The 12,256-nt window shown below is 40.8% G+C and overlaps 1 protein-coding gene across 1 annotated transcript in view; it reads left to right on the top strand.

The window, feature by feature from the left end:
- Positions 1-1,950: 1,950 nt before the first annotated feature.
- LOC126092199 (out at first protein) overlaps positions 1,951-12,256 on the top strand; it is an 81,860-nt gene continuing 71,554 nt past the window's right edge. Inside the window, exons 1-3 of the mRNA XM_049907688.1 lie at positions 1,951-2,169; positions 3,224-3,337; positions 3,473-3,607. Coding sequence (XP_049763645.1) covers positions 1,954-2,169; positions 3,224-3,337; positions 3,473-3,607 — 465 coding nt within the window. The 5' untranslated portion in view covers positions 1,951-1,953. The remainder of the gene's footprint in view (positions 2,170-3,223; positions 3,338-3,472; positions 3,608-12,256) is intronic.

Raw genomic sequence — 12,256 nt, forward strand, 5'->3', positions numbered from 1 at the left:
GCAAAGTAAAGCAATCCTTTCAATGAAGTGATCAGTTGTTTACGGTTTGAACTTATACCACTTGTTATTTCAAGGCAACAAGATTTCCTGGAAATTACGTTTCTGATTGAGAACCATAATCTGAAACATTGTTTGAAACATTTAAGGCAACCTTATTCATTTCTCTGGAATATTTTGAATGATGTTAGCCTTAATGCATTTTTTCTGAGGAATGTTAGGGCTATTTCTTACTGTAAACGAGTTTCCCGAACAAATGAGAGGGAAGGAAAATCAAGGTGAACTGTATCGCAAGTGTAATAGTGTAATTATGCTTTGCACAGTAGCTTGTATATTATTTAGTGCAAAGAACAATAACAGGTATTCCTGAATGGAGCAATAAGTAACATATGGGAAAGGCAACCACTCAACTATAGTGGATCAATGCATGAAGCACAGAAATACATAACAGAAAACAGCATCCAGACAAGTTTTCAAGCACTAGTTCTTTTTCCATAAAAAATACACAGACATTCAAGCACACACTTCTGTGACCACGGCAAGACTCAGAAGATGAAAACTTCAGTATCACAGGAAAAATGAACTTCAAAACAAACTGAGAAAAGGGCATTACCATTCTCATTGGGTAGGGTTACTGTGTTAAGAAATATAAAATCCTATTGCATAGTAGAACGGAGTGCGTTACACCAAGAAAAAAGCATCAGGTAAAGTTTATTTCACTGCTTATTGAGGTGGTCTACCTGATTACAACATAATAATTTATGAACTTTGTCCCGATTACAGCATTGAAAAAAGACTATTAGAAATGTTTAGAATGTAACCACACGTACACATTAATTTGTAATGTAAATGTAAAATTACTCGTTTCACATCATTACAATCTATTGTGCAAAATGATCCATGGGACAGTAACTATCAGTTCTGGGTACATGACAGAATGTGCGTTACAAAGTTTCTGCACAACATTTAATTCATTAGCAGATAAGAGCTTGTCCACTCTCAAAATACTGCTTGTGGTGAGAAGCTAATCCACAGTGTAGTATGAAGTTCGGGTTTGGTTGGAAGATGACTATCCTGGTTGTAAGCATGTACCATCCAGTGAATGTAATTATGAATTAAAGGTTTTAAAATACTTATCTATAATGTACCATGAGGTCTATGTTTGTGCTATATGTAACACTTTTCTTTTCTAGTACAGGTATCCAACTATAAGATTAACTCAGAAATGCTGTCACATAACTAACAAATAATCGACGAATATTTTGATACGTGTCATATCTTCCATCAGCTACGAAAAACGTAAAATTGCGAGGGGGCGTAAGTCTATACAACTCTTACCCATTTGTGCATTGACCTATAATGATGCACTACATTACAGGTCGTAAACTGTATTACATCAATATTGACTGATGACCTCAGATGTTAAGTCCCATAGTGCTCCGAGCCATTTGAACCATTACATTAATATTTATGTAATGACTTTAAACATGACGTCACACTGGTGGTACCTCTTAAAAAAAGTAGAAGAGGGAGTTGAATGTCACACGTACAGACACTATTTCGCAGAAAATAGTAGAAAGGAGAACGTCGAAAATAGCAATATAGCGTTATTAGCTACTGGTAAAACGATAAGTCACGTACATAACAATGCCACAATACACGATATGAAGGGAAAATAATAGAGCATTGGGGAATAGCAAACAGGCATATGTACATCTTCCCCCCGTTGCTTTGTTGGGAACATTTCACGATAGTCAACAAGAACGTCCACGGTGATAGACTGTCAAACATATGGCACAAATGCCTTCCTCTTCAAAAATATAAGGCTTGCATTGACACTACTTCAGGCAAACACACCCACACACTTGTTTATTTACAAGTGACCAACTGCAACTAGTCACGGATCAAAGATATTAATGTACTTGCTATCAGAGAATTTATGCATCACACAACTTCATGTGTAGTATCTGTATTGTTACAGCACAGCACATCGAAAAGTGTTGTGGGAGATGTCAAGAATGTGACCAACGAAGTGTTGTTAATGTTATGAGCTTGGTAGAAAGAATGATAACTAAGTTTGGTGCTAGTTGTGCCTATGGTCTAGGTGTGCTGTATCTTTTCAATATAATTGTCGTTGGGGATACCCAGTTGCTTATTAATGTAAAAAATCAGGTGAGTTGTCTAAAAATATGCACCAAAATAGTAAAGTTAAAATATGTCGCTATGGAAAAAATGTCAGATGAAACAAGGTAGGTTTATGTGATGAAACAACTTGTTAGATTTATGTTAAGTTTTGTTTGGTATCGTTACCGGTCAGATTTTTCTCCTCGACATAACGCCTAAGTAAATGTCAAGATTGTTGTCTGCTCTGTGTGTGTAGATTGAGAACAGCCGAATTGAAAACGCATTCAAAATAACTAATTTTTTTGGCAGAGATGTAATATCTCGTAAACTTTTCGCCCTACAAGAATTTGATCATGAGGTGGTTTAAGTAAAATATTTTTGTATACAATAGTTACAGGCTGGCTTCCCAGAGTTTATTGGGTGGACTGCCTCGTACATATAAGAGTACATGCAGTCTAATCTGTTAATTAAAAGTGCACGTGGATGACACACTTAGGTATGTCCCATCGTTACAGTGTGCACAGAAAGATTTCTGGGATTTGTAAATGCCAGAAAATCCTCTGAAACGGATGAATTTCTATTTGCGAATACTAATAATCTAAGTTTACTGTGTCAACTGAACTGCATTCGTATTCTTGCCTTCTGTTTGACTGTTACAGAAAATTGACCAAAAATCTTACAATCCTTGTATAAGAGTTTTTAAAAAAATTTTCACTTATTTGTAACTATTTACTATTGGACCTATAGCTTTATTTTGGATTACTGGATTTTAACAAGTACATGTGTATTATTGTAGCTGTCAGACACACAAAGCAAAGCATGGGTATCTGATGGATTAACTGAGGTGTTCGATACTCTCCATCTCACAAACTGTCATCTTTTGACCTAACCAGATCTCAGGCTATGCTACAGATCAGTCTGTCTCTACAGTTAAGGTTTCGTGTAAACATTTGTATCGTGCTTAAAACAGTGTTAGCAAGTGAGAAGCACATTTTGTGAAGATTCGGATTTGTAGCAGCCTAGCACATAATGTCCACTTAAGTTTCTCATTTATCTTTCAGTTGTAAAAAGCCTTTAAAACTCCTAATTATTTCTTTTTTAGGGTGGCGACGTTTTGCAAGAAACAATTTCAGCAAATGTATCAGAAGACATAGTAATATTAGAATTCCAGCGCTCTGATGGAACACTCGTGACACAGCTTGTTGACTTCAGGAATGTGAGTCTGGTGCTCTTCATGTGAAAACTAAATGAAAATAATTATTAGTTGTCATAAATTCCATGTTTCTCAAAATTTTCATGTAATAGTGCCCAATAATAAAAACAAAATTGAGAGTACATGCTTGTTCAACAGGATGTACAAGTACTGAAGGCACTTGTATTGGGTGAAGAAGAACGTGGCCAAAGTCAGTATCAGGTTATGTGCTTTGTCAGACATTTTCACAAGGGAGACTTTATATCAGCAGATGCAATGGCTAAGCTTCGCCAGGTTTGTTGAAGTTATTTTATGCTGTTTTATTGTTATTGTAGAAATTTATCACTGGTATTTCTAACATTTAATGGGCTTTTCTTAAATACAGACTCACTGATTATTTTATTTATGACTTTTTTTTTTAATGATTTCATGCTAAAGTATAATAGCTTCTGAGACTGTTCTATGGACTGAGAAAAGAGGCCACCACTTTCATTTAGAGCAGGCGCGTTCATCAATCTGCTAGTGTGAGCTGACTTACTCTCACGTTTCATCAGTGACCAACTGGCAGGCTTTCATAGAGTAATGGTGGGGAAACGTGAGGGGGGGGGGGGGGGGGAATTGAAACAAGGCAGCTGGGTGCAAGAAACAGTTGCCAACAAGTCTATTCTATGGTTTCTAATGTTAATTCTACAGAGGTATCACTGTACAGTGGATGATTAATGCCTTTCCTGGCATTTTTTTCCATTGACTGAAGCATTGATGAGAAATGACAATCAAATGAAACTTAAATTTCTTTTAATTGAATCTTTGTCTGTGGATCATTTCTTATAATGATATTCGACAGGTGATGTTTACATAAAGCTTACATGTATGTAGCAAAAATACAGTGATATATATATCAATTTATGTACGATTGCATTTGTAGTCTGACTGTTACGTGTATTTGTTAGTTGCAAAAATACAGTAAATACACACACATTTTGTAGAATTTTCACAAAAAGTCATTAAAAGTATATTATAAAAGGCACCAATCATAATATAGTTCATTTTTCTGTAAGTCCTTGGTATTCATTCAGCACTGCCAAGAAAAACAGTAAAAGCAGAGGACATCAGCATTGGCGTTTGACATGAAATATTATTTTGTACATCTAACATACCTGAAGTGATTCTATGCACCATTTTACAGTTGTTGCAGTTTTCCTTTGCAGTGTATTTTGACACACTATTTAATTGTTTATTTCAAGATGTTCCATAGCATTGTGAGGGCAAATGTTGCTCAGATGTCTTTATAATTTTCTTATTAAGAGACATTATTTTCTATCATATTCATACATTGCGGTAAACTGTTGTACAGTATGCGTTCAGCATTTACAGGTTCTACATCTATTAATTTTAGGCTACTTCTTTCTATATGACGGTCATTTTTTCTTCTTGTATTAGATTCGTGATATTCTCCATTTAGCAACACAGTGCATTTAGTTTTTAAGTAGATAAGTGCATCATATGACTCTCTTTTATAATCTTAGTACCCTTTGTGTATGCACATTTGCAGCATTTCCTCAGCACAGGATGTCACATGAGAGGTGCGAATGGATTAGTGCATGGTACATTGTTTGTAGTGTGTGTCTATTTACTGACTTTGACATTTTTCTCATTGGGAATATATGCTTGATCGTATTTTGCTGCAAATGTCATGGAGCAAACAAACAACATGGGGCAGCTAAGTAAGAAACATGATGTTTCTTTCTTAAGATGACGCAGTCTTATCATGAACGTCATTTTTGGACGAAGATTAAATTGTAATCAACTTATATTTCACGACTATTTGATTCACACACGAAACTTGAAAACACTGGATATCAATGAATTCTAATAATTTTGCTTTACATTAAAGTATCAGCTTTACACTAAAGTAACAATGTCTGATACCATTTTCTGAGCACTGATAATTTGAAGACAGGCTTTGAAGTTGCAGTCTGAGTGTACTTATGTGATAGATGTTGTTCTCTTCACTGGAAAGAAGTTGCTCCCACAAATGTGTGGTTACAAACATCCATTAAACATAGCAGCAAATTTGTGGAAGTTATTGAAATTTATGTTGTTGTGGCCATAATGCTGCCTTTCATTTATTTAAAAGAGCTATTCTCCACTGTGCCATTAAGTCTGTCCCTTAAATCTTATGGTTTGGTGAACGTGACATATTGTCACTTCCAGTTTGAACTTCCTGTATGCTAATGATGTCTGATCATCCTGTTTTACCACAAGTGCTCACTCAGTGGGAAAAAAAAAAAAAAAACACACACACACACACCTCCTTTCTTAAGAGCTTTCCATAGTTGATTATCCTCCAAAGCTGAATGTATGTAACATGTGAGCTTGTAATTAACAGAATGCATTTGGTTTAAGCTTCGAAATAGAAAAAGCTTCCTTGTGTCTCGCCACTGTATCATACTTAGAGTAAGAGCCTTGAAGAGGGTCGGGTCATTATCTACATATTTTACAAAGAAGTGATACCAGCACTTGCCATGAGGTGCATTGGGAATGTAACGGGTTGTGTTAACAACTGATTGTAAGCACCAATTGAAGGAGCAGCAGACAGTTTTTCATAGGAATAAATTGAAATTCATTGTACAAAAACCCAATGTAAATACAAACAATGAACGTATCATGTATTTAAAAAATTAGCAACATATTCATCATAAAAATACAGATAATTTTGTGGCCCATGATGTACAACCAAAACCAGTACTTGAACTGTTCGCTTGGTGTAGGCAGTGTTTTTGTCACTACATCATGTTAGTTGGCTTTACCATCAGACAACCAAAGTAACATCTTTCAAACTAACCTGGCCTCGGCCAGTGCTAAACATCGGTCTGTCACCACAATTTTCATTCTGAAAACTAGCTTCTTGCCATGTTGGCTTCACCAACTTTCACCAAACTATCACCTTCCAACTTAGGATAGATCTTTGGCTGCACTACAGATTAGTCTTATTCTATTTACATCTACATCTATATTCTGCAACATTTTATTTACTTCTACATGTGTGCTGCACAAACCAGTGTGAAGAGTATGGCGAACGATGCATTCTATTGTATCAGTAATTTAAGTTTTTTCCCTGTTCCATCCATGTATGGAGCATGATAAGAATGATTGTTTAAATGTGTTCATCCTTGATGAAATTAATCTAATGTTGTCTCACGATTCCTAGGGAGCAGTAAATAAGGGGATTGTAGAAAATTCCTGGAGTCGTCATTTAAAAATGGGACTTGAAATTTTGTAAGTAGGCTTTCTTGCAATAGCGTACATCTAACTTCGAGTCTGCCACTTTCATATGACCCGTTTCTTAGTTCACATTTAACATAATACGTTAATGCAGGCAATGGAGAATAATCGTATCTCTCCAGTTCTTTCATCATCTCTGTGATGCTCTCCCATGGGTCAAACAAACCTGTGACCATTCATGCTGCCCTTCTCTGTATACATGCAATATCCCCTGTTAGTCCTATTTGGTCACATGAGTGGTTTTTAAACAATCTCTTTTATAAACTGATAGCACTTCCCCAGTATTCTACCAATAAACTGAAGTCTACCACCTGCTTTACCCACGACTGAACCTATGTGATCATTCCATTTCGTATCCCTACAGTGGTCTATCTCAGGTATTTGTATGAGTTGGCCAATTCCAACAGTGACTCATTTATATTATAGTCATAGGATACTACATTTTTTTGTTTGTTTTGTGAACTGCAAATTTTTACATTTCTGAACTTTTAGAGCAATTTGCCAATCTCTGCACCACTTTGAAATCCTATAAGATCTGACTGGATATTTACATAGCTTCTCTCAGATAGTCATACATTTTAGATAACAGCATCATCTACAAAAGGCTGGTTACTATTAATAGCACCTTTGAGGTCACTAATATACTAAATGAACAATAAGAGTCCTAACACACTTCCCTGCGACACAACTGAAGCTACTTCTACATCTGGCACTCTTCATCCAAAATAACTTTGTGTCCTTCCTCCAAAAGACATTTAATCCAATCACGAATTTCAGTTGATATCCTGTGTGATCATACTTTTGAGTATAGGCATAGATATGGTGCTGAGTTAAATGCTTTTTGAAGTCAAGAAATACTTCATTTACCTGACTGCCTGGATCCAAAGCTTTCAGTATGTCATATGAGAAAAGACGCAAGTTGGGTTTCACATGATCCATGTTTTTGGAATCTATGCTGATCAGCATCGAGGAGGTCATTCTGTTCAAGATACCTCATTACGTTTGAACTGAGAGTATATTCCAAGATCCTACAAAGAATTTGTTTCAGATATACTGGACAGTAGTTTTGTGGATCACTTCTACCCTTTCTGTACACGGTTGTGACCTATGTTTTCTTCCAACTACTTGGGACAGTTTTGGCTCCAGGAATCTAAGATGGACTTTAGTTAAATGAGGGGCTAACTCAACTTCAAATTCAGTATAGAATCTGATATTTCCTGCCCCTGGAGCTTTGTTCTGTTTCAATGATGTCAGCTGTTTCCCACAGCCACTGACACTAATAATTTGTTTCACTCATCTTTTTAATGCTACAGGGGATAAACTGGGACAGCTCTCCTGGAGTTTCCTTCGCAAGGAAACATTCAAAAATTGAATTAAGCATTTCATCTTTTGCTTTGCTACCCTTGTTTGCTGTTCCTGTTTCATCCGCGAGTGGCTGGACAATAACTTTGTTGCCACTAACAGCCTTTACATATGACCATAGTTTCTTTGGATTTAGTGAAAGATCATTTGAGACTATTCTGCTGTGGAAGTCATTGAAGGCTCTCTTGACTGTTAAATAAGTTTCATTCAGCATCTCTCTATCTATAGTCCACTGCTTTGTTTTATGCCTATTATGCAATAGTCTCTGTTTCTTTAAAAGCTGCATTACAGTGACTGCATACCACAATTAATTGTTCTGCTGATCTGATCCAGACAACGAAGTCACTGTTCAAAGCTGCAGGCCCCCCTACAGGTCCAGAGGTTAGAATAGGCCGAGGTATTCCCACCCGTCATAAGAGGCAACTAAAAGGAGTCTCACATGATCCCTGTCATGTTTGTCCTCCATTTTTCGAAAGTTTCCCGAAGAGCAAGCATATTGGGGAAAGGCGTCTTACATGGTGCATCGTGTGCATCATGCGCTGAGACTTATCACATCCTTCGTCGTCATAGATTTGAACTTCCACTCATTCTCCAGTTGTTGGGTGAGGTCACACTCCTGGGTGCATTTTCCTCCATCCACTGTGCAGTATTGTTTCCTGCACTGATGATGATAATGGACCTGTTTGCTTGGTTGCATCTGATATCCAGCACGGTAGCCAGTCCATTGTGGTAGGGCCGCCATGCACCCTGTTGGCTGTAGTCCCCTGACCACATAGGGATCGCTCTGCTGATGCCTGCGCCATTAACTCCCCACGTATGCCAAGGAGTAGATGAACGTCACCCTGGGGTATTGGGACTCCCGGCAATGGCCTTTGCTGCGGCTGGGTGGCGCATGTGGGAAGGGCCCCTGGTCGGAGAGGGTGGCATCAGGACGGATGACGCGCGATGAAGAGTACCACATTATCACTTGCTGGTGATCACACACCAGCAGTCTCTAAGCATTCCAAGTCTCAGTAAAACGCGAGAAAGTATGACCCTAAATCATTCCCCTCCCTAGCATCACCATGGGAGGAACGCCAGGCTAAGGATGGCAGTGAAGCTTATTCGCCCCGGTACCTTGTATGTGTGAGAGTTGATAGGGAATATTTCATGACAATGAAGCCTCAGTTTTTTGTTGAGCATTTAGAGGACAAGTTTGGGGAGGTGGAGGGCTTGTCCAAAATGAGATCTGCGTCAGTCTTGATAAAAACAGCATCCTCTGCCCAGTCACAGGCTTTACTCACTTCTGACAAGTTGGGGGATGTTTATGTTACAATCATGCCACATAAGAGCTTAAATATTGGGTATTATATTCGTCAGGAACCTTATTTTGCAGTCTGACAACAAGCTGCGCGCGAGGTGTTCGTTTTGTGCGGTGTGCCCATCAAGGTCCGAGAGATAATCAGGTGGCCACCGGTGCCTTCATCTAGGCCTTCGAGGGTGACGCGTTATCCGAGAAGGTCAAGGTGATGGTCTACCAGTGTGATGTAAAGCCCTATATCCCTCCCCCAATGCGGTGCTTTTAGTGTTGAAAGTTCAGCCATATGTCTTCCTGCTGCACTTCCAGCATGGCATGTCAAGATTGTGGACGTCCATCACATCCCAAAACTCCATGTGCCCCACCTCCCATCTGTGTCAACTGCGGAGAGCATCATTCACCTTGCTTGCCAGATGGCAGGAATTTACAGAAAGAGAGGAAAATCATGGAATACAAGACCCTGGGCCGACTGACCTACACTGAGGCTAAGAGAAAATATGTGTGCCTACTTCCTGTGGCTGTGATCTCCTTGTACCTGCCGTGACGAGAACAGTTGTAGCCCCATCTGTTCCTTGAATTCCAGTCGGCTCTCAGAGCCAGAAGGCTACACCTGTCCCCTTGATGGTGGGGGGCAATTCCCCTCCTGTTGTTCCTGTACCACCCACCTCGGGAGCACTGGCCCCCCCTCCCCCCAAACCATCAGGGGGGACACAAGTCACCACTTCCGAGCCAGAGAAGCGTAAGTCTTCCTCGGCTCCTCTCACGAGGAAGGGATCCCTTGGGTCACTCCCTTCCCAGGTTTTTGCTAGTGGGAAAGATGACGCTCGTCAGTGGCTGAAGTGCCCAAAAGCAGCTGGTCGTAAGGCTTCACGGTCCTCCTCAGTCCTGGAGACTGAATCAGTGAAGCCCTCCCAGCCAGAGAAACCTAAGGAGCAGTGAGAAGGGATATTACAGGAACCGTAGCAACTATAATCAAGTGTCAGGTGGAGTTTGTGTCTGTCTCCTAAACTCAGTCTGTAGTGCAACTGTGCCCCTTCAAACCCCCTCTTGAATCTGTGGCTGTCAGAATAAGAATGACACAGGAAATAACTGTCTGCAATGTATATCATCCTACAGGTGGTGCAGTACCTCTGAATGTATTAGCTGCATTGATTGATCAACTCCCTGACCCGTCCCTACTTTTGGGAGATTTTAACGCCCATAAACCCTTGTGGGGTAGCACCGTGCTTACTGGCTGAGGCAGAGATGTCGAAACTTCACTGTCTCAGTTCGACCTCTGCCTCTTAAATCCTGGGTCCGCCACACATTTCTCTGTGGCTCATGGTAGTTACTCGGCCATTGATTTATTCACTTGCAGCCCAGGACTTCTCCCTTCTATCCACTGGAGAGCACACGACAACCAGTATGGTACTGACCACTTCCCCATCTTCTTGTCACTGCCCCAGCATCAGGCCCATGGACGTTTGCCCAGATGGGCTTTAAACAAGGCAGACTGGGAAACTTTCACCTCTGTGGTCATCATTGACTCTCCCCTACATGGTAACATTGATGTGATGGTTGAGCAGGTGGCTACAACAATTGTTAATGTGGTGGAAAATGTGATTCCTCCATATTTAGCGTGCCCCTGGTGAAAGGCGATCTCTTGGTGGTCACTGAAAGTCGCTGAGGCAATTAAGGAGCGTCGGCGAGCTCTACAGCAGTGACGCCCTTCCCTGGACCATCTCATAGCCCCTAAGCGGCTCCATGACCGCATTTGCCAGCTTATCAAAAGACGGAAGCAGGAGTGTTGTGAGAGATACGTCTCAACCATTGGATGCCATATGTGACCTTCCCAAGTCTGGACGAAGATAAGACGTCTTTTTGGATACCAGACCCAACAGGTGTCCCTGGCATTAACATCAATTGCATGTTGTCTACCAACGCAAACGTGATTGCTGAGCACTATGATAGGGAAAGTCCTCTTGTTCACTACACGCCACAGTGAATCCTATAATGCCCCATTTACAGAGTGGTAGCTCCTCAGTGCCCTTGCACATTGCCCAGACACGGCTCCTGGACCAGATTGGATCCATGGTCAGATGATTAAATATCTCTCATCTGACTGCAAGCGATATCTCCTCGTCATCTTCAACTGGGTCTGGTGCGATGCCATCTTTCCATCGCAATGGCGGGAGAACACCATCATTCCAGTGCTTAAAACCAGTTGAAACCTGCTTGATGTGGATAGCTATTGGCCCATCAGCCTCACCAATGTTCTTTGTAAGTTGCTGGAATGCATGGTGTGTTGGCGGCTGGGTTTGGTCCTGGAATCACATGGCCTGCTGGCTCCATGTCAGGGCGGCTTTCGCCAGGGTCACTCTACCAGTGATAATCTTGTGTCACTCGAACCTGCCATCCGAACAGCCTTTCCCAGACGCCAAACCCTGGTTGCCAACATTATAGCCTTGCCACATTATATGAGTGGGGTCTCTGAGGCCCACTCCCGATTTTTATCCAAAATTTCCTGTCGCTCCGTACTTTCTGTGTTGAAGTTGGTGCCTCCCATAGTTCGCCCCATATCCAGGGGAATGAGGTCCCGCAGGGCCCCATATTAAGAGTCTCGATGACTTCTGCATTTCATACTGCTCCACCAGTACTTGTGTTGCTGAGTGGTGCCTCCAGGGAGCCATCCACAAGGTGCAGTCATGGGCTCTAGCCCACGGTTTCCAGTTTTCGTCCGCAGAGTCATGTGTTATGCACTTTTTGTGGCGTCGTACCTTTCATCCAGAACCAGAAGTTTACCTTAATGACAATCCACTCACTGTAGTGGAGACATATCGATTCTTAGGACTAGTTTTTGATGCCCGATTGACTTGGCTTCCTCACTTCTGTGAGCTTAAGCAAAAGTGCTGGCAGCTCCTCAATGTCCTCCGCTGCCCGAGCAACACCAACTGGGGTGCAGATCGCTCTACACTGCTGCAGCTCTACAGAGCCCTTGTTCAATCCTGCCTTGACTGTGG

The sequence above is a fragment of the Schistocerca cancellata genome, chromosome 7 (genome assembly GCF_023864275.1).
Source record: "Schistocerca cancellata isolate TAMUIC-IGC-003103 chromosome 7, iqSchCanc2.1, whole genome shotgun sequence".
In the NCBI taxonomy this organism is placed as follows: Eukaryota; Metazoa; Arthropoda; class Insecta; order Orthoptera; family Acrididae; genus Schistocerca; species Schistocerca cancellata.